The sequence below is a fragment of the Atractosteus spatula genome, chromosome 8, assembly GCF_055471065.1.
Source record: "Atractosteus spatula isolate fAtrSpa1 chromosome 8, fAtrSpa1.hap1, whole genome shotgun sequence".
Lineage (NCBI taxonomy): Eukaryota > Metazoa > Chordata > Actinopteri > Semionotiformes > Lepisosteidae > Atractosteus > Atractosteus spatula.
The window spans coordinates 52,643,217-52,669,678 of record NC_142713.1 but is presented as its reverse complement, the minus strand read 5'-3'; the positions used below and the strand labels follow the sequence as shown (position 1 = coordinate 52,669,678).

Genomic DNA, 26,462 nt, shown 5'->3' with positions numbered 1-26,462 from the left:
CATACTTAATTGAATCATTTGAGAAATGGAAAAATGGACAGACACCTTGGATATCACTAAGCATGACATCAGAAAAATCAGCATTATGCCTTCACTTTTATCCTATCCTTATCTTTGAATGCTGTTGTCAGACAATTTTACCCCATCACAAACTCTCTTGGCATTTCTCATATTTGTCTTGTCATTTCAGGCAAAGATCAAATTTAACTGTTTCAGATTTTTGGGCTGGAGCATATATGACGGTCGTTTCATAACATTCTTTTGTTTTATCTCATTGAAGTGCTGAAAGCACAGTACGTAGCTGTGGTCCTCTCCACTTTCACTGACCTTTGCCATTGTACTTGGACTGCATCATCCTGCTGTATTCCCATATACTCTGACACTTTTTTCTAAAAGCCGTTTGTAGCTAAAGTTTAATAATTTGTTTGATGCTTTTATCTAAAGCGACTTAACATTTTTACACATTTTATAAAGCTGTACATTTTACCAAAGCAATCTTGAGTGAAGTACTTTAATCAAGGGTACAATAACAGTGTCCCAGATAAGATTTGAACCTACAGCCTTCCAGCTATGGGTCCAGATCCCTTATCACTATTAGTCAATCTATTAGTCTATAATGAAATGAGTAACATAACACTGTTAGTCACTCCTTGTAATGCTTGAATTTATAATTCAATTTTGCTGACCTGGTTAAGATCAGCATTTTAGTCATGAACATTATTGTAGTAATTTAATCAATATTAAACCCTTGCATATCTGCTAATTTGTAATTTATTTGGAATTATTGTGGTTACCTTATGATTACTCCCTTTGTCCTTTTCTTTTTGCTAAAAGAGGAACAGTGTAATTCAGATTGTGCTGCAGATGAGGCTGTTAGCTCACAGATCTGGCAGTTCGTTCTCTGAAGTATGCATGTGAAGAAAATGTCCCCTGCTTTTGTTTTGCAGTTGCAAGTGCACCATTTTGTAAAGCATCCTTTTACAAATATTTAAGATTGCAACTGTACACTCAGCATCTCATTCATAATCAAATCTTTATTCACCAGAATGACCTGCATCCTTCCTAAGTGGAAAATCAAATTTTTAATTTCTGAAATCTAGCAAGGTTGCCCTTTTAGTGCTTTTAAGTGAATGATGCAGCAAGCCTACTATCATTGAGTTTTGTTAACTAGAGCATCCTCTGTGTATTAAATCCACAAACATATTACAGACTTACCTCACATGTGCCACTTTAGAAATCTCTCTCTGGGGTTCTGTAACACTCTTAACTGAAACATTCTTCTCACTCCTGGAAGTCAGAAGGATAAGTGACTGAAATGCATGCTAAGGGAATTGCTCATTCTTCCCATGGGGGAGCCCAGATACTTCAGACAGAGCACTGTGCTGTATTTAGTTAAGTCTACTTTAAATAACTTAAGTAAAATTTCTTATTTTTGTGGTTTTATTTAATTAACATTGAATGGATTTCCTAAAATACTTTAAAGAGCGTTTTAGCAGTTGCTTGTAGAAAATATGGTGTGGTTGATAAAATGATAATATTATGCGGAGAAGCAAAAGAAACTGTAATAGATCACTGGATTTTTTTTGTAGTAGGGTGTCTTGATATTTTATTGAACAGCAATGATATAGTAAATTCATTTAACTGGTTAACATAGAACATGAACAGAGTGAATATCGTGAATGTCGCTGGCTGGTTGCATGTTTGGCCACTGTTAGAACTAGCTTGCAGGATCTTGCAACATTCCCTCCATAGAGACTGGCTAGGCAAGAAGTCTTGGAACCTCCTTTCAAATTAATATTTCCTTACACTTATATAGCCCTTTTCTGGACACTCCACTCAATGCTCTTTACAAGTAATGGAGACTTCCCTCCACCACCAGTTTGCAGCCCCCACCTGGATGATGGCAACCATAGCGCATCAGTATGCTCACCTCACACCAGCTATCAGTGGGGATGAAAAAAGAGTGATGAAGCCAGTTCACAGATGGGGATTATTAGGAGGCCAACAGGAAATTTGGCCAGGACACTGGGGTGACACCCCTATTCTTTATGAGAAACACCCTGGGGTTTTTATTTACCACAGAGTCAGGACCTGGGTTTTATGTCTCATCCGAATCTGAAGGACTGCGCCTTTTCACAGTATAGTTTCCCACTACTGGCCCCACTAGCACCACTTCCAGCAGCAGCCTTAGTTTTTCCCAGGAGTCTCTCATCCAGGTCCTGACCAGGCTCACACCTGCTGAGCTTCAGTGAGCTGTCAGTTGCGAGCTGCCGGGTGATATGGTTGCTGGCTCACTCATCCTTGTGCTGCTCATTTAAAAATGTCCTTCTTGTGAGATGAGGATGAGGCCTTTATAGGGTACTCCCTACTCCTCAGACCTGAGCCCCACTGAACATTTGTCACATGAACCTAAATGATGTCAGGCACCTAAAGCTCCGAGACTAGTGAACAGACGCTCCAAGAGGAATGAAACAGAATCTATGAAGACAGTATTATACTATTCCTGATCATTATCTGCATTTATTTCAGTTGTAATTGCTTTTCTATTGATGCTTGCAATTCCATCATTCTTGAGATTTTTAATCTGCTTTGTTTTATCGATCTATCAAATTTGAATTTAGCCTGTGTTTTCTGGAAATGTTTGCTTTGGAATACTTTAAAAACATTTGAATCATTACCCTCCTATCCTCTTAGTAGCATTTTTTATTATTGACTTGAAGTCTCAATTCTAATGCAACATTACTGGCGTTGAACTTGTAAACAGTCACCAAAGATCAGTGAGCAGTCTCTAATCCAGTTGACTTCTCTGTGCCTCTTTTTAAGCTTTTGACACTTATCAGCTGCTATTGCCATGCTGCTGAACCCAGAAAGGTTGGAGTTAAGCTTGGCTAAGTCTGCTTGGCTTCATTGGGTATCTTCTCAATAAACATTGCTGTGAAAAGAGTAAATAATCCCTAGATGAATGAGTGATATACAGGGGGATCCACAAATCTACATAGTCTCTGTCAGCTGAAAGCTTTGCTTTTTCAAGCAAGTAACATAGGTCTGTTTTTATTTCCTACTCTGATTGTGCCACTTAAATGTAATTAGCACCCTATGAGCGATGGTTGTAAACAGCCAGTAGATGTTCTGCTCTCTCAGTACTCCAATATGGGTCTTTAAAACATTTTTTTATGGTTTCCCCTGGAATTTACAGTGTTTGCATATTCAATTGACCACAGCAAAGACCTCTAGTGAAAAAGACTTTGAATTTGCAAAAAAGTTCAAATACACAGGTCCTTCAGGACAGTGCAGCAGCTGTAGAATATTTACAACCTACACATGTATTTATAACCCCTCAGCTTCTTGTTGAGCGTATGCAACTTTTACTGCACATTATGATTTCTAGAGGAGCATTTCATAACCAAGTGTGTGCCCATGATCCAATACTGGGCCTCATTCATTAGTGATGGGAGGATAGATAAAAGGCCCTTTGACAAGGTAGGGGTGGTTTAGTCTGTGCTGCAGAATATGATTATGGATTAGCTGTGCCGAGGTGATGCTTACTCTTATCCCTGTTTGTAGTTGAAAATCTATATGTCCTTGATTTCTGCTCTTTGTGGTGGCACATGCTCCCACGCTAATCATGTTTGTACTCAGAAACACCATTGTCAGTGTAAACAATGAATGCTCATGTCCTTCACACGAGGGGATTGTGAATGATGCCCTTGTCCAGGGTGTAAAGGATTTATTTTTCTAAACCCATTATAAGGTAGGGGGTCTTTTTTTTTCCTTTCCTGGAGCCCATTGAGTGCATTTAAACAAACATTCTAAGTTCCATTGATTTAAGCCTGACAAATGTTTAAAGAAAATAACTGTAGTGGATGTGGGACATTAACCATGCGCTGTACAGGGTTAATGGTAAGCATGTTTGAAGTTGAGGAAACCCAAAATAGCAAAGTGTTTTTTTATAAGAGCGATCACTTTATTGGCCATATGCAATTTCTTTTATTAGGAATTTATCTTTTCGCATACCACAACGTGTTCTCCGTGAGAGACACGGACAGGGATAGAAGCTTGGGGTCAGAGCGCAGGGTCAACCATTTATACGGCATCCCTGGAGTAGTTGGGGTTAAGGGCCTTGCTCAGGGGCCCAACGGAGTAGGATTCCTCTTCCGGCCGCGGGCTACGAACTGGCAACCTTCCAGCCATAGGCGCAGATCCTTAGCTGGAGAGCAGAGCCAACGTACCGCCCGCAGATTTAATAGAATGCAATAAGCATGTTTCATATATTCAAAAGATCTGGACAACCATGTCCATTCTACAAATTTCAAAAATATTTGCGAAATACGGACTTTTATATAACTTATTACTTACGGAGAAATATACTACAGAAACATTGGTCAGGAAGCCGACGATGTCATGATTTTGTGATATGAATGTTTAGTATTATATAGTAGAGTTTCAATATCTGTAAATTTAACAGTTGCAAATTTGCTTACGTACGCGTCTCCTGCCCCCCTGCCCAAGTATCCACTACCCAACATCTGCATTTCAACGCAGTCTTGTTTTTATATTGTAACGAATGTTATGCAACAGTATATGCTGGACTTAGTTATATGGGAATTTGGCTGTTTGCAAGGGTACTCTGCACAGTTTTAGAGACCAAAGCTAAAATCTACTGTCCAAGTAATGGTACATTTCTAAGGTATCATTGTAGATCCATGTTCCTCGAAGGTTTTTTAAAAAGTTTTTCTACGAAACTCATCCTTAATTGAAGAAGGTTGCAAAACGAATTTCATCTTAATTTTTCTGGTTAAACTTAGCCAGGAGGTACTTTATTTTTTGTTTCCAAAATTATATGCACTGTGATACAATTCTGACATTACAAATCTGCTGAAAATGGGACATTGTTTTTTCCAATTTGTGCAAACTTCAGAAAACAATGCCGTCAAGGAGATCTGCATCTTTTCCGTCCTTTGGATGAGACGTAAAACCGAGGTCCTGACTCTCTGTGGTCATTAAAAATCCCAGGGCGTTTCTCAAAAAGAGTAGGGGTGTAACCCCAGCGTCCTGGCCAAATTTCCCATTGGCCCTTACCAATCATGGCCTCCTAATAATCCCCATCTCTGAACTGGCTTCATTACTCTGCTCTCCTCCTCACTGAGAGCTGGTGTGTGTGAGCTTTCTGGCGCACTATGGCTGCCGTCGCATCATCCAGGTGGGGCTGCACACTGGTGGTGGAGGGGAGTCCCCATTACCTGTAAAGCGCTTTGAGTAGAGTGTCCAGAAAAGTGCTATATAAGTATAAGCAATAATTATTATTATTATTATTAAATACCGGGAAGGATGATTTTTGTACCTTTGTGCTAACATTGGGGAAAAAATGTTCTTAGGTGTTCTCTTTATAATCTTAAAAGTCACCACAGCCTTTTTTGTGACAGCTGCCATAGTTGGTCTTTAAAGTTGGTCTTTTGAGTTTGTGTTCCGGCTTTTTGAACCCAATTCATTTGTCAGTTTGGAAAAATGGTGGCCAGTATCAATTGAAAAGTTTATAATTAAATAATTTCAGCTGTTTGTTGGTAGCTATGCCTCATCAATTTAGTACTTGCCTGCGTTACCTTCAGCTAATATGTTAACACAAAAATTTCTTTTTTTTCTGCAGGAAACTCAAAAAGCAAAGCAGTTCTTACCATTCTTGCAACGTGCTGGACGTTCTGAGGCAGTGGTTGAGTACGTCTTCAGTGGCTCTCGTCTAAAACTTTACATGCCAAAGGAGACCTGTTTGATAACCTTTTTGCTAGCTGGTAAGTTGTTGATTTTTGCTCGTAACTGCAATCGATCCTGGACTTGTTCATTAGATGCTGAGTTTCCGTTTTTTTTTTCCTCTTACAGGTGCCACCTTATGGCATTAAAACAATCTTCTATATAAATAGTTATCACTAAATGGCAGTGATTCATAGAATCTCTAATTGTTTAGCACGTTATAAAAAGGTATTTGTTAGTGTAGAGTTTGATGGTTGTTTTACTTTTGCAATGTAAAATGCATAATTGCTAAAATGCATGGAAATTAATAAACATGAAAGTGATTTCTTGTAGCTTTTTTTTAGTGTAAAATAAGTACACTGTACATGAAAAATTAAGATTTGTCTAGGTCCAGCAGATGAACATCATGGTACACTAGTAAGAACACTTTGCTGTTCATGCTGTTGCTGTTTGCTGTATCATCTTCAAAAACATGTTTTTCTCCCCATGGCAGTAACCTGCTTCTCCTTGGGAAATGGGAATGACCAAATCTAGTACTGTAGTTACATTCTACCCTCAATCATAAGATGGGCTGAGTCTCTTTTTTATGAAGTGGCCAGGTGGCTTCCCTATATTACATAACTCACTAGTACTCCTTGTAGTACAAGGTGGCATGAAAGGCTTCCAGGTACTGGAGAGTAAACCGTGCTTTGTACTAATTGAGTAAAACATTCTTTTTTATTTCCTGTTGGGCTGATGTGGAGAATAGGCCTTTGAAGTGGCAAAGGGAGATACTATTCAGTACTAGCTCGCCATTTTCATGTTTTCAGTGTGGGAGAAGTTCTGCCTCTAGTTCTGAAACATGCCTTTCCTACGTGGGAGTTGCCACAATTCTGCCACCAGAAACCAAAAAACATTTGTGCACCAGTATCCCCAGGCAAAATAGGTGCTTGCCCTTTTGACTCAAATCTCTGGGTGGCAGTCAGAAACAAAATTGATTGAACATGTAGAAGTATAGGACACCCAAGGTCATGCTAAGTGTATCTGTCCTAAGATCTGGGAGTCAGTCATGCTGTTGATGTTGCTGATATCCAACAGGTGTCATTGAACAAAGGGGTAGACTCACACGTCCATTACGGTTGGTATATGCTGCTGACTAGATGTTATCTTATCAAAAGGAAGGAACTGAACTCTCAAATCAAGTTGAATACTAGGTCTTGGAAGGTGCCACTTTGTAGGACAGGCTTTTACTGTTGATATAACACAGAGAAGCATATTTTTAATCAATATTGTCCATATTAAGGCAGGATTTATAACTTAAGCAGCTAAAGCTGTAAGATTTCTTTCTAACCATGATCTCAGTAGTCTATACAATTATCCAAACTAAATGAATTGGAATAAAACCAAATTGGAATAAAAAAGGGTTATATAATCTGATTATTCAGATTATATTAACTTTTTCATAGAACATATGCTTTGGTATAGCTTGATTAAAATGGCATTAGACAAAATTATTTTTGTGTATAACTGATTGTGGTTATGTAATGAAGTCAGTGTGAACTCGGCTGGTTAAAAGAACTTTTGGAAGAAGATGATTTAGATGCCATAGTTCTGTAACCCTTGTGCTGGAGAGCTACGTTTCTTCAGGTTTTAATTCTAGCTGAGCTCCAAAGGACTTAATTGGACTAATCAGTTGCTTCATTAGGAGATATTACCATGCTGTCCAGGTCTCTCCTCATTGACTGTGAAAAATCGAACTATAAAAACTGCAGGTCAGCGGCTCTCTAAGATCAAAAGACACCTGCACTAAGAGCCCTGGGGGTCCCATTCTTCTCTCCCCGCCTCACTTTCCCATTTTGTGTATCTGTAGCAGGGGTGGCCAAGATCGACTGGATCGCAAGAATGTTTGGCAAAAGATAAATGGGCTATTTGACTATTTACTTTGATAGCCTAAAAAATCATTCAGATCTGTGCATGTAATGTCATACATTTTACTGCCCTTGTGTGTGTTTAACCCTTGTCGAATGGGTTGTAAAAGTCTCTTCCCCTAGTGCTGGCTGACACTGTGGGGGAGAGGGGGGGGCTACAGGAGCTCCGTAAATAGTGTTGTCTGTGCTACCCAATAATGTTCTCTTGGTTATTGCCGCGCGAACCAGACATTCGCTACAGTGCATCGTGGCACGAAACAGACTGGCCGTGACAAATTCACCAACAGTTTGATAAGTTTGAATGCCTATTTGATATTTGTAGTGTTTGAGTGAAAATGATGAAACAAAGAGACCGAAAACGTACCGTTACCACAAAGAATGGGAGCATGATAATTTTTTTGTACTTTTGCAATCAAATCTGCAATGCTAGCATCTTCGCGAAAAAGCAAAATATAGAACAACATTTCAAAACTGCACTCAAAACGAGTATGATGTGGACTTTCCCACTAAAAGTGGAAAAATGTAATTCTCAACTAGCAGCAGTTGGTTTTCATGAGGCCTAATACAAAAGGGAAAGCGGCAATCATCACATCGTTCTGTGTGAGCCACGTCCCGGCTAAACACAAAGACAATCAGGGATCAAGAAGTAATTAAGTGCTTGCTGTTTAAAAAATTTCAAAAACCTTTTTGGCGAGGTTCAGACAGCTGTTTCCTGAAATCAAAGAGTTTCTCAAGTCGTCTAAACATGGTGAATATGCCCAATTAGAGGATGACCAGTGGCTTCTGGATTTAGCATTCCTCACAGACTTGACTGAACTGCTGAATGAGCTGAATGTCGAGTTGCAGGGACAAAAAAAAGTCACCGACATGATCAGCAGTGTCAACACGTTAAAAAATAAAATGACAAATGTTCTCAAGTAAGCTTCTCAGTGCCAATGCTCACATTAAGGTATGCTATTCTTTTTTCTAAAATGGTGAACATTACTTGTTCACTGTAGCATGAGTCACTTGCTTTTATTTGCTGTCATTTTAGTGATGGCTATCGTTATTGTACTGATGTGCCCATAGTCCGTTTTTTCTATATCAGAGCTTTAAATTCACACTGGTAGATCATGCTGGACTGGCAAATGAAAAAGTAGATCTTATATTAAAAAAGGTTGGCATCCCCGATCTGTAGTATGCATCCTCACAACTGATATCTCATGCTTTGATCTGTATCATTACTGATAGTGGACAAAAAATGGAAACACCTGGGTAAATTAGGGACACCAGATATATTCAACGTAAGGGCTTCCACACTGTAATGACTCATGTCTTCCTCATGTCATGACTCATCCCAGTAAGCTTATGTTCATGTATAAAAATGCTAGACAGGCCTCGTTACCTATAATTATGTGTAGCATGGCTGCATGAGAGTACCTCTGATATTAAAAGAAAGGTGATTGTTGGGAGTGAGCTTGGCATGAGCTTCTGAGAGGCAGGAGCTGAACTTCCTGATGTTTGAGTATCATTCCATGATGCCAGAGTGGAAACCTGAGGAAATGACATCAGCCAAGAGCAAGAGTGGGCAGAAGCGCATACTCCAGGATTGTGATGTCTGTGTTAATTCTAATGCATGACAAGAGCAGATCAATTGACTCTGCATTTCAGTCTGGGATGTGGGTTCCAAGTTTCATCGAAAATGGCATGCCAAGTACTCCACAGAGCAGGGTAACAGAGTCAGGTTGCAGTGCACACACTGGTTGTCACTTTCACCCCAAGTTGAACCATTCCTTTCCTGACAATGGGGATGTCTTCTTGTATGACAATGCCACCATCCACAGAGCATGTGTGGATGCCGAGTGGTTCGCTTACCATGACACTGTTGTCCTTGTCACAGCCTTCTTAGTCACAAGATCTGAACCATTTTCTGGAGCAACACTTGACAATGTTTTCCACCTCCACCAAACAGGCACGAGTTGAGTTGTTCAGGGAAGAATAGCGCTGCATCACTGCATCTGAAAGATGTTGCATGCAGTCCATACAGGCTGCAAGGGTGGCTCAACACTGGATGATGTGACTTTACACTGGTATTTCCATTTTGTTTTTGTCCATTACCAATCACTCTTTTTCTATCATTTATTTAAAATGGATTTTTTTTCCTGCATTTAATTTTAAACAAGTCTATTTGTATAGTATGTATAATCTGGATATTGGTAGCTGTACATAGTTAATAAAATAATTCTAGTGATTGCAAATTCTAGTCTAAGGGCCTCACAGTTGAGACTATTACACTAGATATAAGTACAACCATGCATGGAGAATCTTTATGGCAATGAATAACATTAAGAAGTTAAAAATTGATTCTGACAAGACAAGAATGTTTTCAATGAAGAAATGATCATTTTTCCCAGTGTACCAGCAAGTTAAATTTATGACAATTTAGTTGCAATGGATTTTATCTTTTTCCTAATGTTATAGTCCTGCGTTTGGTGGTTAAAGTCAGGGCTTTCAAATTGACAATTCAGAAGCACTTACCAAATTAGTCTTCTCCTCGTTTTCAATATTGTGTTCAAGGATGTATTTTGTCTATCTGCTGGGGTGACAAATTGATTTTTTTCTGTTGGCAATTAGTTAATTTCTAGTCATTCTTGGCACCTTCCCTAATTATACTTTCATGGTTCTATAATAAACATGATGGGATTTTTCTCTTTTTTTCAGACATCAATTATTTTGGCTCGATGGAAACCTTTTCCTATAATAAAAGCAAAATGCAAATTTATCAAACAGATGTAGAAGAAAATGATGTAAAGAATTTTGGTAGTTTTAATACGGCGTATCGTAAATGAGATTTAAATTGTGATGTTCAGTACAGTGTCTTGTACTGGTTGATCTGTTTATCAACTTCATGACTATTGATGTGCACATGAGAAGTGAGCCTTAACAGTAAATTATGGACTGGTATCTGAGCGTTCTTCTAAGTTGAGGTGAGCTAAAAATGCTTTTGGATTTTTGACTGCCTGAGCCTTAATGTTGATTTGTAATACTGAGAATCAGTTTTGTGTGTTAATTGTCTTGAACAGTTAAAGGGAACTTAAGCAGATTATCAGGCCCCAGCTCCAAACTATGTACTATATATTGCCACACTCTTTAATATACCTTTTCCTTACAATGAATGCTTTTGAAGTTATTCTTGTTGTAATTTGCTTCTTATTTTAAAGCACTTTGGACTGACAGATGAAATGATGTTCCCAATTTGGTCCTCATTCGCATTTTCTTATGGCATTGCTAAGTACTGTCTTTGCTATTGCCATTCTTTGATGCACATCTTTTTAAAAGTATTTAATTTATTATGATTATTAATGCACCTGTAATCCATTACTTCAGATGCCAGCTGGTATTTTGATCGTCTCCCCACTTGACAGCTTTCTTGAAGAATTCTTGGGCCAAAAGTGTTGGAAAAACAAAAGTACTTAAAGAAATTGGACACTTTTTTGGCTTTAATAAATGATTGTTATAATGAATGACCTTGTTTTTAATCTCCCATTTCTTCTTTTAGATCTATAACAGCTTGCCCATGACACCTTTCCTGATGAGGACTGGTGCTATCAAGTAGAAAAAGCTTCTTGTCAAGAGTGTCTCATTTAAAGAGCTCTAGAGAACATAGCAATACACCTTCCTTGACCTGTAAACATGACACTGGTCAAATTATTAATGCATTCAGTCAAGACCCGTGTTAAAATATGCACAGCATTATCCATTTGTTTTGGCCAAACAGATGGCTTACATATGTATCGGCTTTGATGCCTTCTTTTAGAAATCGTTTTTGATGTCATCTGAGCATTACTTTCTTCCTTTTGACTTTTTCTCCCTCCCCAGGTAAAAAAAGTCACAAAGCTTCAGTGCTTAAAAAAGAGTGGTTCCAGCACCCACTCAGTATTATGGTCTCTTATGATTGTTGCCATGGAGGAATCAATTCTTAGCACACTAAGCTAAAGGTCAGTGTATTAGAAAACTTAAATCAGCAGTCTTAAAGGTACAATATTTGTCCTGGACATTCAGATTTTGGATTTTAGTATGGTGCTCTCAGAACAGAAAATTAAATGGCTTTGTGTGTGTGGTGTTGTCCTTATTTTACATCTTTAGAAATCATTAGTGAGCCAAAATATACTATACTGTACATTTACTCCACTATAAGCATTTTTTTTTGTTTAATGGGTGGGGATTATACATTGAAAATGTTGTGCATTTGTTAACTGATTAAAATTTTTCCTGGTGGCACGCAGAGCATTTCTGACTAGAGGTCTGCATTGAGACGCTTTCTGCTGCAGGGGGGGCTGCCATTACTTGCATCGAACTTTGAACCTGTTTCCGTGGTAACCAATATTTCTGCAAATTAGCACCAGCTTAAAGATGCAAGTCTTATACTTGCGGAGCCTTAGTCTTTGTGAAGGAACTAGATGAAATACAAATTCAAAAGCAGAGAACATAGGTGATGCTTTCCTCCGAGCCGCAAAGTATTATCATGTCAGGCTGTGAGAAAGAGATGAGTCATCTTTAAGTATAGTTTTCAAAATTGAATAATGGTAAAATTGCATTGTTAAATTAGTTTAAAGCTGATCTTTGTTGTATTATGGGTGTTTTAATAGTTTTATAAAACATAAGCCTATCCTACATTACCAGCCTTAAAATAGGCAGCAGCTGATCTGATCACATCCATTAGAGAAGAACAGTTTTCTTCTGGTCTGTGATTTTTGTCAGTGTCCCTGCAGGAGGTCAGCTTTTTGTGTCAAGCCATGTGTTATGTTACAAGGCAATGCAATTTCCAGCTCCTATAGATGTGATAGAGAAACACTTTTTCGTCATTAGTTCTTTTTGAGTTGTTGAAGTTGTTGCCAGATTGCAGATCAAGTGTAGCCTTTCACAAATTACAGTAACCCATTCATGTGTCAAGGTTCTGTTGTGTTTGTGAATTCTGTTGTTTGTGAAGTTCCTACTTTTTTGTAACTGAAACACTAAACACTTAATAGCAATTTTGGAAGGCAGGTAAGGAAAAATGTAGTATGAGCTCCTTTGTGTAAATCTTAAATTTGTTACAGAACTGTGCAAAACATATAGGTTAAGTGAAGATTTTTCTGGAAATGATGGAAAAACAATGAAAATATTTCTACCACTTCATGAGATGTTGTAGGTTGATTGTAGTTTAACATGTTGGCCTTGGACTTTTAAAACTAATTTCCAGTAAATACTGTAGTTACTGTAATCATTTAAAAGCTTTTTCATTCTGGGGAAAACATTTTTTTAAAAAAGGAAATGCATAGATTTAATTTCAGCTGCCTGTAGCATAAAAGAAAAATAAAAGAGGTATCGAACATTGAGAGTCCTGTTTAATGCAGAACAGAATCAAATGTGAGTGTGGAATTTTGTCATCCATAAAAGATTGTTGAATTCCAGCATGTTTTATTAAAGTGATTTTCCTGCAGCAAGAAGTAAATTTAATTTTCTTTTTTTGATTACTTACATTATTTGTTCACTATAAATGTATTAGCGGCCTTTGTGGTAATATCCTTAACTGCTATAACTAATATCCTTTCTGTAATAAGAGAAATTACCCTTTTCCCATATAGTTATTTAAGGAACCCTTTTGATTGATGGTGAGGCCTTAGGTTATGAAGAAAATTATCTGAATAACTTAGTGTTTAAACTCTACTGCTCTATAAATACAATTCTAGTTTATCTTTGTTAGAAAACAAAGACCTCTCTGGTGGATATGGCAGTGTTAAGTTGCAGATTGGAACTGAAATGCTGATTAAGAACTCAGGTCTAAGTTTTAAGAATACTTAGCAGGTGGGTATACACTTGTTTTATTTGCTACAGCACATTAAGTGAATCTGTCAGTATAGAAATCTAAAGGGTAATAGAGGGAACGAGTGTTCACAAGAGGAATTGTTCTGGAAGTATATCCCCATGAGATTTAGATGTAAGTGAGTTTTAGCCACTAAACATGTGGAATGAGTATAACCTGGAAAAAGCTTCTGTGTGTAATTAAAATGGGTGTCCTCTCCTGGTAAGGGGAGATGCTGACGAGTAACAAAAGTTTTTCACAGTGCTGCAGTTATTCCTCAGTAATGAATGGTAGCTTAAAAGCAGATAATGCTGCTTGGATTCAAACATATAAAAGCCCCTAGATTGTGTTGTACATATGAACACATTTTTCAGGTTTGCTTAGTATTGAAGTCTGCGATGAAGAAGTTGTAACTCTTTATTCTGTGGTGTTTGCATTCTTTTGTTAAAGTCTGATTTGCATAGGACTACTATTTGTCAGCGGTTTAAATTATTGCACAGGCATTGGTGAAATTTACAGTTTTGTGAATCTTCCATTTCTTCCATCTCAGGATTTTCTTAAAGATCCCTGGGGCATTCTCTAAAATCTCAAGTTGTTTTTTTTTTCCAGTCCATGCAGGTTGGCAAAGAGTTTATTACAACTCATGTAGGTTGTAATTTGCTTTGCGTTATTGAAAAAAGCGCCAGACTTTCTAAAAAAATGAAATGAATCATACAAAATATAAATTACGGTAAATATCAAGATAGTGGACTTATCAAGCATAGAAAAGAAGTGGTATGAATCTGTTTTCATTCTCACCCACCTTAGCAAATGGATTCAGTCTTTACTTCACTTCATTATTCCTTAATACTATATGTATTTATAGAGAAATAGCCCCTGTATTTTGGATAGGTATTTGGCCTCTGATTGGCCAACTCAATCATAAATGCAGCTAGACGTACAGATTATTCGATAACCTGTTTTTGCATGAATTGAATAAAAAGTTAAACATTTTAAAACATTTAGACCTGGAATAAAAAAAAACTATAAAATGCAGATCTTATAGGATCCCCGTGGAAGCAGGGACTTATCTTGCTAGAGTTTGGTGTAAATATTACCAACTCTGCTTGCTACTCTTAATTTTGGACATTCTGAGATTAATATGCATGTGAAGAATTAGGTGAAATACAACTGTGTATGCACCCACTGTACCACAAAATTGATAGTGTAATTCTTTAAAGTAATAGTTACATATATATTTAATGCCTGTTTTATTGTGAATTGTATGTTTTGTTTTACAGTACAATAAACAAGAAATTCTTCCACTTTGGTTGTGACCTCAAACAAGCAAGTGTCCCTTCAGGAGCCCTCCAGTAGCAAAATAGTCAATTGTTGAGTTTGTCAATATAGCGCTTTGAATGATTAATAATAAATAACCCAAGGTAACCTTTAGAAGTAAACGTTTTTAAGACTGAGCACATCTATGCACTGAGTTTTCTAAGCCATTTCTTTTGAGACCCCCTGCTGAGGTTTAGTATTTCCTTCTGCCTCAATGCTGCTGTTTGTAGGTGCCTGCCACAATTTGTGCAGTAGTGAAATTGAAAACGGATACAATGGTTAAGGCTCAGTAAGTCTAATAGGTTTACAACAGCTTGCAACCTATTTCTGTTTGCCCCCTGCTTGCCAGTTTCCTGGAAGAGCCCAGCCCTGAGATAATGCAGTCTTTCAGATTATTCTTTTTAATGCTAACATCACCTGATCTTCCCCACTGGCGGCAATAGTGGTCAGTGCTGCTGCCTCGCAGCTCATCTCTCTGGGGCGCGATTCCCCCCCCCCCCCCCCCACCATGAAGAGCAGGAGAGGGTCTGCTTCATTACTCCACAGGCTTGCAGTGGGAAAGTTTCATTTAAATTGTGTGTGAATTTGAAAATCGATGCACATTTAACGCAAGCCCAGGGAAATGGGTCCAAAAAAAAACACAATTATAGCATGCAGCATTTGTGCTGTATTCTGCACAGCGTATATGGTTTTTGTTAGTTTTTCCATAGACAAATTAAATTTGCAGTTAAACTGGGCAATAAAGGGGTTATTCAGCATTACACACTTGCTGCTTTGTGTGACAGTGCTGCATTTGTCTGCAGTTCTGACTCATTCTCCCGACTGCTACAGACTTTTCAGTCAGCAATGCACTTGCAGGAAACTGCCCATTTTGGGGGGTGATTTGAAGCTCTCTTATATAATAAAGCTATAAAAGAAATTCCTATTTTCTCTGAGTTCAGGACTTTTTTTTTTAATATGTTCGTTTTAAAGAACATTCCGAGGTGAATGTTATAGCTGTAGGGTTTTCTAAAGAAATAATGCTTGCTGTTAAATTAAGTGGCTTTTAAATATTCACAATAGTCTTCTCTTCTCAGCGCCCTCTGTTAACATGTCTTCTTTGAAATTAGTTATGATTTTTTTATTAAAAAATAACCTATGAACCGTTTCAAAGCCACGCATTTTTTTACATGCAGGCTTTGATGCATATATTTAAACAAATGGATTATAAAGGATGTCTTGGAACATTTTTGCATAGTTTGCCTAACTGAATTAAAAGACAAGGCTTTCTAGATGTCCAGCAAGATGGTGAGTTCCTGCCAAGTGCCTCTTGGACAGCTTTTTTGAAGAAGGCAAATCCAATATTTGAACAATAGTGCTTGTCATTAGAGGTAAGGGAAAATGGACCTTAATATAGTTTCATTCTCAATAAAGGGAATTTATTGCACATCAGGCTCACTTTTATTAGAGTAGCATTAAAAGTCAGCTTTACTAGGCAGAAGTTGGGAAAACTAAACATGTTTTAGTCATTCTTTAAATCCTACTTTGAGTTAATTTAAAAAAATTCAATCTCCAGTTTATTTCCCACCAAATTTTACACAAATTGTGTTTACACATCTCATCTTACAGTGATGAAACCCTTGACCACATATGGAGAGAATGAAGCAGTTGTAGAAACTCCTCAGATTCAAGCCGGTTGTCTTTTAACACGTACTGTAGGCTCTGCAGCACAATGTGGTAGAATAATAACTGGGGGATAACTGGTGCACCTCTTAAAGTCAGCAGTGCAAGCTTGCATGTGCCTTGGAAATTTCAGGGATTGCTGTGCCCCCATAATTGCATACTGTCCCCATTTGTGCTCTGTCTTCACAATTCTGCCTTGTCTCCCCAATCGCACTGTTCACACTTTTACACTGCCCTTTTTCCACTTGGGGATCCCGGGTCACAGTTGGCTAGTGACATGACTCTGGCTTGAATTGCAGTGGTGCTTAATCTTGCTTCAGCAGGCACTTATCAGTTGAGCCACTTGGGATACTGGATACCATCATCCAGTATTTTTAAATGTGATTTCAAACTATACATTTGGCAGGAGGGTTTATGCTTTGGAAGGGCCATAGTTAAAAGGCAGGACTAATTCATGATAATATATGGGTGGTGTTCATTTATTTATGAGAATTTTACATGTGTTTTTTTTAGTTTTCAGAGAATCGGTGAGATAAAATTGTAACCTGCTAAATGCTTTGGCAGTTTTTCATGTTTACCTGGTTACTGAAGTTGTATTCTGTACTCTCAGATTAGGAACATGCAATAGGAAGAGCTTGAGTCATTTTTTTTGTCATTGCCTGAAAATATGATTTGACAGTGAGCGTTTTTATCCATTTTGTCCATTACTCTTGCAACAGAGAACAAGCTGCTTGCTACCTGTAGATACATCAGTGTTTACGGTGAGCTCAGGCAGTTTTTTTTAAGGGTTTATATTTGCAGCAACACTTGGATGCATATATCACCATCTCACTGTAAATTGAAGCAGATTTGTGACATGTTGTTTTTTACCACCCCCTACATAAATGCATTAATCTTCCTGCTTAATGCTATTATACTTGAAATGTTTGTTTTCAACAACAGGAAAGATCTGCTTATTTCGTTCTTTCATTTGACTAGTTCAGGCTTGTTTTATGTACATTTGCATTTATACCACAGATTGTGGTTTCCTCTTTTTTAGAGAAGTACCACCATTCCAACATATGACATACCTCAGGCAAAAGGAACTGTTCCAATGAGAATGTTGAATTATATTTGTATCATAAATCAATCACCTACGTCAGTAGCTGATTGAAGCTCCTTTGGCTACAGTTAGTACACTTATTCTTTTTCAATTGGTTTATTAGCTTATTCTAGTAGGGTGATGTCATTTTTGCCCATTGGTCCTGGCAAAATGTCTCTAATTTTAAGTTTGTTGGGAATCTTTGATGGACAGCAGAGAACTGGCCATACATTTTGGATTGTATCCTGATAACATGGTGCTCCCACCACCATCCTTAATATCTGAGATATCAGATTAGGGGATGTGCTCTGTTGGAGTTAGAACACTGTGCACTAAAAGCTAGAAGTTCAAGTTTTGTCTTGTGACCATCAAGCCTTTTACCACATGTATGCAGTATGTCGCACAAAGTTTATTTTCAGCAATGCCTTTCTTCTTGCCACTTGCCTTTACACAACACGTTTGTTTAAGGTTCGGGGTATTGTAGATGTATGAACGCCAACTCTCATTTAAGACATAGAGCCACTTTCCTGCTTTGCTCTCTGTTCAGACAGCCAGATGTAGATGGACACACACAGTGTCTGTGTGGTATCCTCTACTTCTTAATGGTACTCCCTTGTGTTTAAATGGATGTGTAAAATTCTCCTGACCCGTGCCTGTTTAAGACTTGATCATTTGCTTCAAGTTTGTTGGTCTTTATGACATGATGTTGGTTGTGGTGAAAATGATTGATGTAATGCAGTGTATCTTTGAGGATCATTGTGGGTTGTGGCTTGAAAATCAAGATCTGAGGGAACTTACAGATACAGATGTATTAAGTCTGAAGTCATGTTAGTTTTAATTAAAAAAATTGCATAATACATATTTTTGTTCTTTCAAAGTATTGTTTTTCACCTGAACAGATCTGGGTGGCTGTAGTCCAGGGATTAAATATTAATGTAACTGAAAATCTTCAGTTTTCTTTGATCTAGTTTCTATAGTAACTGCATTTTTTTGGCAGTTTAGTGTAGATTGTGTAGGGTCTCAACTGTCATGATTGATCAGATAACAAAATAATTGAAACTTTCCTGGGGGGGTGAATAATTTTTCAGTGTATAGTTGGAAAATGATTCCATTCCAAATCCTTTTCTTTCCACTTAATGGAGTTTGGCCTGCAAACCATATATCTTGCTTACAAGATGCATTACATTGATAGTTGGAATCATTAATTTATTGGTAATTGTAAAATCAAGCCTTTAAGAAATTATACAATAAAAATGAATTTGCTGGACACGGTGGGCTTTTTTTCTCGGTACACTTAGATATGAAGTAAGGATATTTGTTACGGCTTTAGCATGTACACCTGATCCTAGTGATATGCTGAGAAATGTTTTTGCCTTTAGAAATCCTTATAGAGTGCAAGCAATTAAAAAAATGTTCAACAAATTGTAAGTCTGACTTCTTAATAGCTTAGACCTGAGAGGGATTATTCAGTGTTGAATTATAGGTCAAAAGGTTTTACTTAGTTCTTTCAGTGAGAGATGGGCAGCCCACACCAGTACATGTATAGATACCACAGATCAGGAACAAATAATCGAATTACAAGAATAAAAGATGCATGTGTATTCAAGGTGAACATATTTTGAAAATGGTTGATGTAATGCATTGTATCTTTGAGAATTCTGTAGAAAATAAACCTAAAAAATGCTTCTTAATTGAAAAGAAGCAATCGCAGAATAGTGACCTTGAGTGTCCCTTTCCTACTGTAGACTGAAGACTTAGTCAGAGAGGAAAAAGAAATGTAGAAAACATTTTAACAGATTGCATTCATTTTCGTCATGTCTTAACAGTGTATGTTGTATAAGTCAATAAAGGGGCATCTTTTATATCCAGATACTGAAAATAAATACAATACTTAGGTGTGTTTATTCGAGTTTAAATGTTATAAAATCACAGATATGTGAAAAGGGAGGCATCTCGGAGAAACTTGGTATGTTTTCAGTATGAAACGTGACCCTTTCCAAATGAAATATTCCAAAGGTATCCGATACAACATTCTTGAATATCATCTCAATCCTGACAGTGTTGTTGCAGAGACCTGATCAGCTTGGCTGTTCCTCTCCCTTTCTGCAGAAGATCTGTTACACGCACACACCTTGTCCCTTCGCTGAAGAGGACTTTGCACCACTTTACTTGTGCCATTTCGTTGTGTTGGTTTGAGAAACATTGAGCACCAGACCTGTTTGTGGTGGCCTGGCCTGCAAGTGATGGCTGGTTAGCTGCCTGCTGATGCACAGATTGTTGCATTCTGCTGTTGCAAGTTGAACTGGCACCAAAAACACCCATCACAAAGAGAACCGCGATGATGTGTTTTTGTTGAAGTATTGTGACTCGTCATCTTCCAGATCATGGTCTTTTATCAATGGACTGTGATTCTTTGTAATGTCTTGCCCAGCTAGAAACACAGTATGTGGTAGTGAACACTCCAACGACAGACGAAAGTGTCCCGGACATACAGTACTGATAGCACAAAGGCACTGTTATCCTGCTAATCGGGGCTTTTTCCTATTTGATTTTCACATTCAACTGCTTAAATCACCTCATCATGTGTGCACAATCGCCTCACTGACGAGGTGGTTTAGTGCTTATATAACAAACTCACTCAAGTGTATCTGGTGAGTCATGATGAATTACAATAATAACAAAAATATTTTATCTGTATTAGAAGGGTATATTTTTTCTATAAAACTTACAACTATTACACACGTTTCTTTGGCTGCTCAGTGGATTTAACTCTCCACATTGTATCATCAACCGTTTTAAACAATTTTGGACCTTCTCTTTCAAAAGTTTCGGTATTTCTTTTGCGGCAGTCCTCGAGGCTGTGTTCCCATTCTGAAACCTGCATACCCAACAATAGTGGCCTCCCCCTGGGAGGTTAAAGGCTATCACCGTGGAAACGAAGAGAAGGACTTTAATAAAACAACCGAAGAGTGACATGTCAGAAGAGCTGCCTGTGTGTTTTAGGAGTGTTTTCTGTAGCTGGTGATGTGCATTAAAAATACATTTTCCAGTAATGCGTTATAGCCATTGGAATTAAGAGATCATTTGTGTGTTAGAATATTGATCTTTACAACTGCAGCAAAGGTTACTCATATCATCCATCCCTAATATTGTAAAATATTGTAATTTTTTAACTCTACACTTAAAACATACTCACATTGGTTTTTCTCTATTTGGGCGGACCTCCCATTGACTTCCATTATATTTTTATTTTATTATGGTTCACCCAGATGAAATGGGATGAAAGTAGACCCAAAATTATTCAGACGTTTTATGTCATTTGTCTTTGTAGGATCATTTTATCAAATGTTTTCACACATACTGTGTATAAAGTGCCCTCCACAAATATGCACAAGAGATTGAAATTTTTAAGTGATTAAATGCATGGGGTAGTTTTAATCATATGGTTAGTATGGTTTAAAGTCTTATTTTAGGGAGAGAATATTGTTAATGTAGTCCTAATTAAATCCTAGACATGTCAGACGTGTAAAATGGCATGCTTTGCTGACTATGGGTTTCGTGAAGAACCGTTCATAGTCATACGAGACAGAACATGATACAGAGATTGTCATTCCTGTACATAAAATCCTAAGTTTAACACAAAGGATTCAAAACTTGCACACATTGGTTTGTATTGATTTTGTCTATATGGTTAGGTTATATTATGCAGACACCAAGCATAGTGATAGCAGGAGAGACTTACTTATTTTCCTCTTATTATAATTAGACTGAAAACTGAGGTGATTGTGAATGCTTGTGTAATTAACATCCTCTCTGTATCTCCCCAATTAATTTCAACTAGATCTGCAGTGTGTTCATAGTATTAAACACTTTTATATTAATCGTTTAAATCTCTCTATACTGCCAGTATGGTTTAAATTAGAAAATTGAGAGCTTCATTTGTATGAGGAATCAAGATTTTATATATAAATTATGAATTGCATTTACATTTGTAAAGGTTAGGCAATGCATGATTTGTGCTACTGTATATACCTCAATGTATATGGCAATTGTATTACTCTGTAAATACAAATCAGGCTGAATATCACTATTAATGCAGTAAATACATAATTTAATAGGCTTTGATTACGTTAAGGTTACATTAATGAAAGAAATACAAATAATTCTCTGAGTGGCTTTTAATGGATTGTCCTTTCTGCAATTTACATATTTCATATAAAAGCTCCAATTTATTTTTCCATCAGTTCATGTGCAATACTGCAGTACGTGCATTATTTTCTCTGTTCCCTATGACTTTTGCTTTTAGACTATAGTGACATTTTCCATGAAATGGTATTGCAGATCTTGAGTTTCACGGTCTTTCTGAGAAGGATGTTGCACTTGTTTTCTTATTTCTTCTGTCATCTTAAGTTACTGGCTATGCCAAGAGCACATGTATTGCAAAAACATTACACTCTCTATACACAAACGGTTGAAAAATGTAATGAGTTGCAAGGGCTCAAACAAATTGACTAATTGACGATAAAAATGTGACAGCTGTGCAAGATTATACACTTGATCCATGTACCCAAAAATGTAAATAGCCCTTCAGATAGATTGTTCTGTCAAAGATGTAATATTTCAAGAGCAGAGACGCATCTGCCTTTTGATTCTGACATTTAGCAACAATGATATGGAAGCAGGCTACAGCAGAAAATGAAGTATCCTGCAGTCAAAAATTATAAACTGCTACATTTGTCCAATAAATTTTCCTCACTACACAACTTTTGAGTGTCTAACTTTTGTTTTATTTTCTTAACTCGAAAGACTTGGTATGGCTGTTTCTTTGAGCTGTAAAGTTAAATGTTACTGCTGAGTGATGCAGTTCTGAGTTTAGACCTCTTGAGAAGAAGGTATATTTGCTATGGATTTTCATTTGTCAGTCTAAGCTTATTGGCTTCTGAAGTATTAACTGCATCCGAGATTGATATTGTCTAAAAGTTTGCTAGATTTATGGAATTCTGGCACCTTGGGTCTCTGCACCATGTGTGTTGAATGGAGTGATTTGTAGCAGAGTTATGTCAGGGCATGAGAGGAAGAGAAGCAAGCACAGCCAAACACTGCAGTACTTGAGCTTGCTTGCTCATTGACACACATTCAAATGTTACAGCATCTTCCAGAGCATTTAGAGACTGTTATAGGCTGAACTTTTGATGAGCTGTGAGTGAAATAACATGGAAGGAGCTGTCAGTTGATGAGGCAAGATCTGTTCCGTCTGCACTGGTATGAATTTGATAGCCATTTTGAAGAGAATCGGTGTGTTGAACTTAATTTCCTGTTTTTTTCATTACACACATACACAGTGTTGAATATCTTCATTAAATTCTTGGAGAGAAATGGAAAATTAGCAGCATGTCTTTCCTTTTGGTAAATAATGCCCACACATACATTCTGTGATATCTGGCACTGTCTTGCCATTTCTGTAATTGCTGTTGCATTGTGCTCATCAATTATTCCCACCTATCCCTTCATTATGGCCTAATGAGGAGGCAGAGATGTGTAAATTGGAGCTGTCAAACTAGAGAATAAGAAACATCAATGAAAATCACAGGTCATTAGCAAAAATTAGATTATCATGCAACATATTTGCAGCACATTGCACTCTTCTGTTCCTGTTTTTGAACATGCGCATTAGAAATTCCAAAGAGGAATGCTTATAAGCAGAATAGGCTTGAGCACAGACATCAAAGCAAGAGACAATAAAGTAGCATTTTAGTACAATCTTACAAATGCAGAAAATGTATCACATGTACCAAAGGGTTGGGTTTAGTGTGCTGATACTGATAATTTTCTGACATTCAACATCTTTTTCATCATGCAGTTTTTTTTCTTTTTAGTAGATGGCTTTATTTCAGTCTTTCCAATTTAAGTTGTAATTTAAGTATTGTATTGACTAATTCATCTCAATAAATATTTCTGCCAAATTAAAACGAAACCCAGACACATTTAATAGGTTTTGAAAGTATATTAGAATTGGTTTTGGTTTATTGGTTTAGTCTCCACAACTTAAGAACTTTCTGTAAAGTTCACATAAGTACCAGTATTTTATTTTTCCAGACTTTTTAAAAACAAATATACACAGATCAAGCAAGGCAAAAGACATCTAATTGAACTGTATGGATTTAAGAAGTTAGTTACACGTGCCTTACTACACTAGCTGCTATACTTGCTATACATAAAGCACAAAAAGTCAAAGTAATTAGTGAGTACGTTTTATGGGGTTACAAAAATAAACAAACAACCCCAAAATGGTATTATTATCAAAGTCCTGTCATAATGACCGTGCAGCAGACAGCTTTATAAAGCAGGTCATGCACTCGGAGACGATGCTAATAAAGTGTGCTGTGAAATTCATTGACCCTTCGAAATGTTTTTTATTCTTCTTCTTTTCAACATAATTAATGACACGGGGCTTCGGGATGGGGCCTGGTGGGCCTCCTGTCCATTTGTCCAGCAATGTGGCAGATGTTGTGATTTAGTTTGCAAGGCAGTGTTAAGGGGCTGCTTAATGGCGCACACCCACTTTGATAGAGCGTGTGTTAATGTGCAGTCACTGTGACGGCAGCCGTCTACCTGGCATGGAGCCTCCAGTTCCTTGCTTTTGACCTTCCTTTATACCCGCGGGATATTCGGCTGCAGCCATTGGCACAAGAAAGGTGCACTGTTAAATACAGCCTCTTGAAAGTAAGCCGTTTTTGCTATGGTTAGTTAAATGCTAAGCCTGGCCCTGCAGCGATCAGTTATTTTTTGTTAGTCTCTGTTTGAAACCCCATGAATGTGAATTTGGTTGCCTCAGAAAGCACATCCATGTAATTGAAGTTGTTTTGGAAGTAATCGTGTGCTGAAAACTTTTAGCAATCTTTATGCTAATTCCTGGTCTTTGCAAAGAGTCTGCATCCTGTTCTGAACTAATTTCCAAATTATATTTGTCTCTTAGCAACATCTTCTATTTGGAAGTATTCATTTGAATAGAGGAAAGCAAAACAGATGGGAGAATCTTTTTTATATTAAAAGGAAACTGTTATTCATAATGCACATCTAACAAGAATGTTAAACTAAAAAGACGTAGGGTTAAGCAGTGGAGGACACTGTTGTTTTGTGGGCAATAAGACCAGATGAGACAAGACAGGACATAAGGAGAACTTCATGGTTAAATTCAGTATAATTTACTTATTACATACACAGCAGGGATAATCAAAACAATAGTAAAAGTAGCAGGAAATCAGGAAAGCCCTCAGGATAAAAAAAGGCAATGTGGGATACATGTTGTGTAAGTGTACATGTGTATCTGTCTTTATATGTATATGTGAGTGTGCACTAAAAATTTTAGATTGCCAATAAATGGAGCCCAAATTTCTTCATAACTTAGTTTGATTTTTAATAAAGGCTGTCATTTTCTGAGATGGGAACATATTAATAGTAGCCACAGACACATATCCCTTTTCCTGTATAAATCGGGTTTTCTTTTTCTATTGCCCACAAAACAAACCATTAAATCAATACCTGCATGCATGCATCTGTACCTGTCAGATTGTTCCATAGAAGCTCAGGGGATGGTAGTGCAGAGAGGGGGAGAGACTAGACTAACCAGGATTAATAAGGATGTGCAGTTTGATTAATGGGTTAAGGATTTCCAACACAAATCAGCAGTTTTATTTAAAGAAGCAGAACCTCTAAGTGTGCAGCCATGGCATGAAGGCTGAGCTTTCAGTCTCAGGGAGAAATGCAAATAGTTTGGGGGGGAAAAAAAGTGTACATACCGACGGTGATAAATTGGGCATCATTGTTGAAAAATCAGGAGTAGTCGTCTTCATATGGTAGCTTTGAGGCTAATGTGCACGGGAAACATATCTGTCAGTGCTGTTTTTGTGAGGCAATGTTTGGCTACCAGACAATTGTTCATTATAAAGAAGCAGTCATTTTTCTCAGTTCTGAAGGGAGTAAGACGTGCTTAAATATACAGTAAAGTAATTGCTGAGAACAAGAGGCTACCAAAAATCACATACTCAAGAGTTGTTCATGCCTCACAGTTGCCTCTGAGGATATAACTAGTTAAGTAATTTCACAAAAAGGACTCTGGGAGTCTGTAATAAACTACACAGCCATGTGGATGTTGACTCCCTGATTTCTTTCACGAAAAAAAGTTGAGATCCTTGGAACAGTTATCGACCATCAACCATTTTACATTTGGCAAACAGACCCAAGATGTTTACCAGCATAAACAGTACAAGTGGCTAGTGTTAGCCATTTGTGCAAGTATATGGATGTAAATGTTTTATTTTTCATATACCTGTAACTCAGTACAAGCGTTACACCAGTAGAACTGTGGCGGAAATAAAGTAGAAATTAAACTGCAGTCTGAAGGGTATAAGTATGAAGAAGACATTGTGGTTTGCAAGTGCAAATTGGCTAACATGTTAAAGCACACAGGAGTATGGACCTTATGGTGTAGTGTTCCTTGGTTGCTAAGGAAAGTGCTGTAAAAATAAGGATTTATGTGGAGAGAAGCGTGTAGCAAACTGTTACTCTTGCAAATAATAAATCCAGTATTTAAGTGTTCAAACATAAGGATTCTGTATATACAGTACAATGTAATTGCATTTTCAGTCATGGAATTAGTGCGATGTACAGTATATTATGACTTGTTGAAGTGGCTGATTTATGTTTGTGTTAAGGTCTTTGCTGCACATTCACAAATGTGCGCTATTAAAAAGATGCTTATTTTTACAATGACATGCTGCAAATTTAATTAACATTTATTGTGCTTAAAATCTGCTGTCATTTTATTTAAATTGAAGACAAATCACGGTATAATTACATAAAAGGTTAGCAGGTATTAGTTAAGATCATATTTCACATGAATCATTGCTCACAGATACATTCATGG

At 37.3% G+C, this 26,462-nt stretch overlaps 1 protein-coding gene across 1 annotated transcript in view; it reads left to right on the top strand.

Annotated features, from left to right (window-relative positions):
• The window catches only part of snd1 (staphylococcal nuclease and tudor domain containing 1), a 309,136-nt gene that overhangs the window by 81,194 nt on the left and 201,480 nt on the right, over positions 1–26,462 (top strand). The window contains exon 15 of the mRNA XM_088922699.1: positions 5,645–5,786. Within this exon, the coding sequence (XP_088778825.1) occupies positions 5,645–5,786 (142 nt within the window). The remainder of the gene's footprint in view (positions 1–5,644; positions 5,787–26,462) is intronic.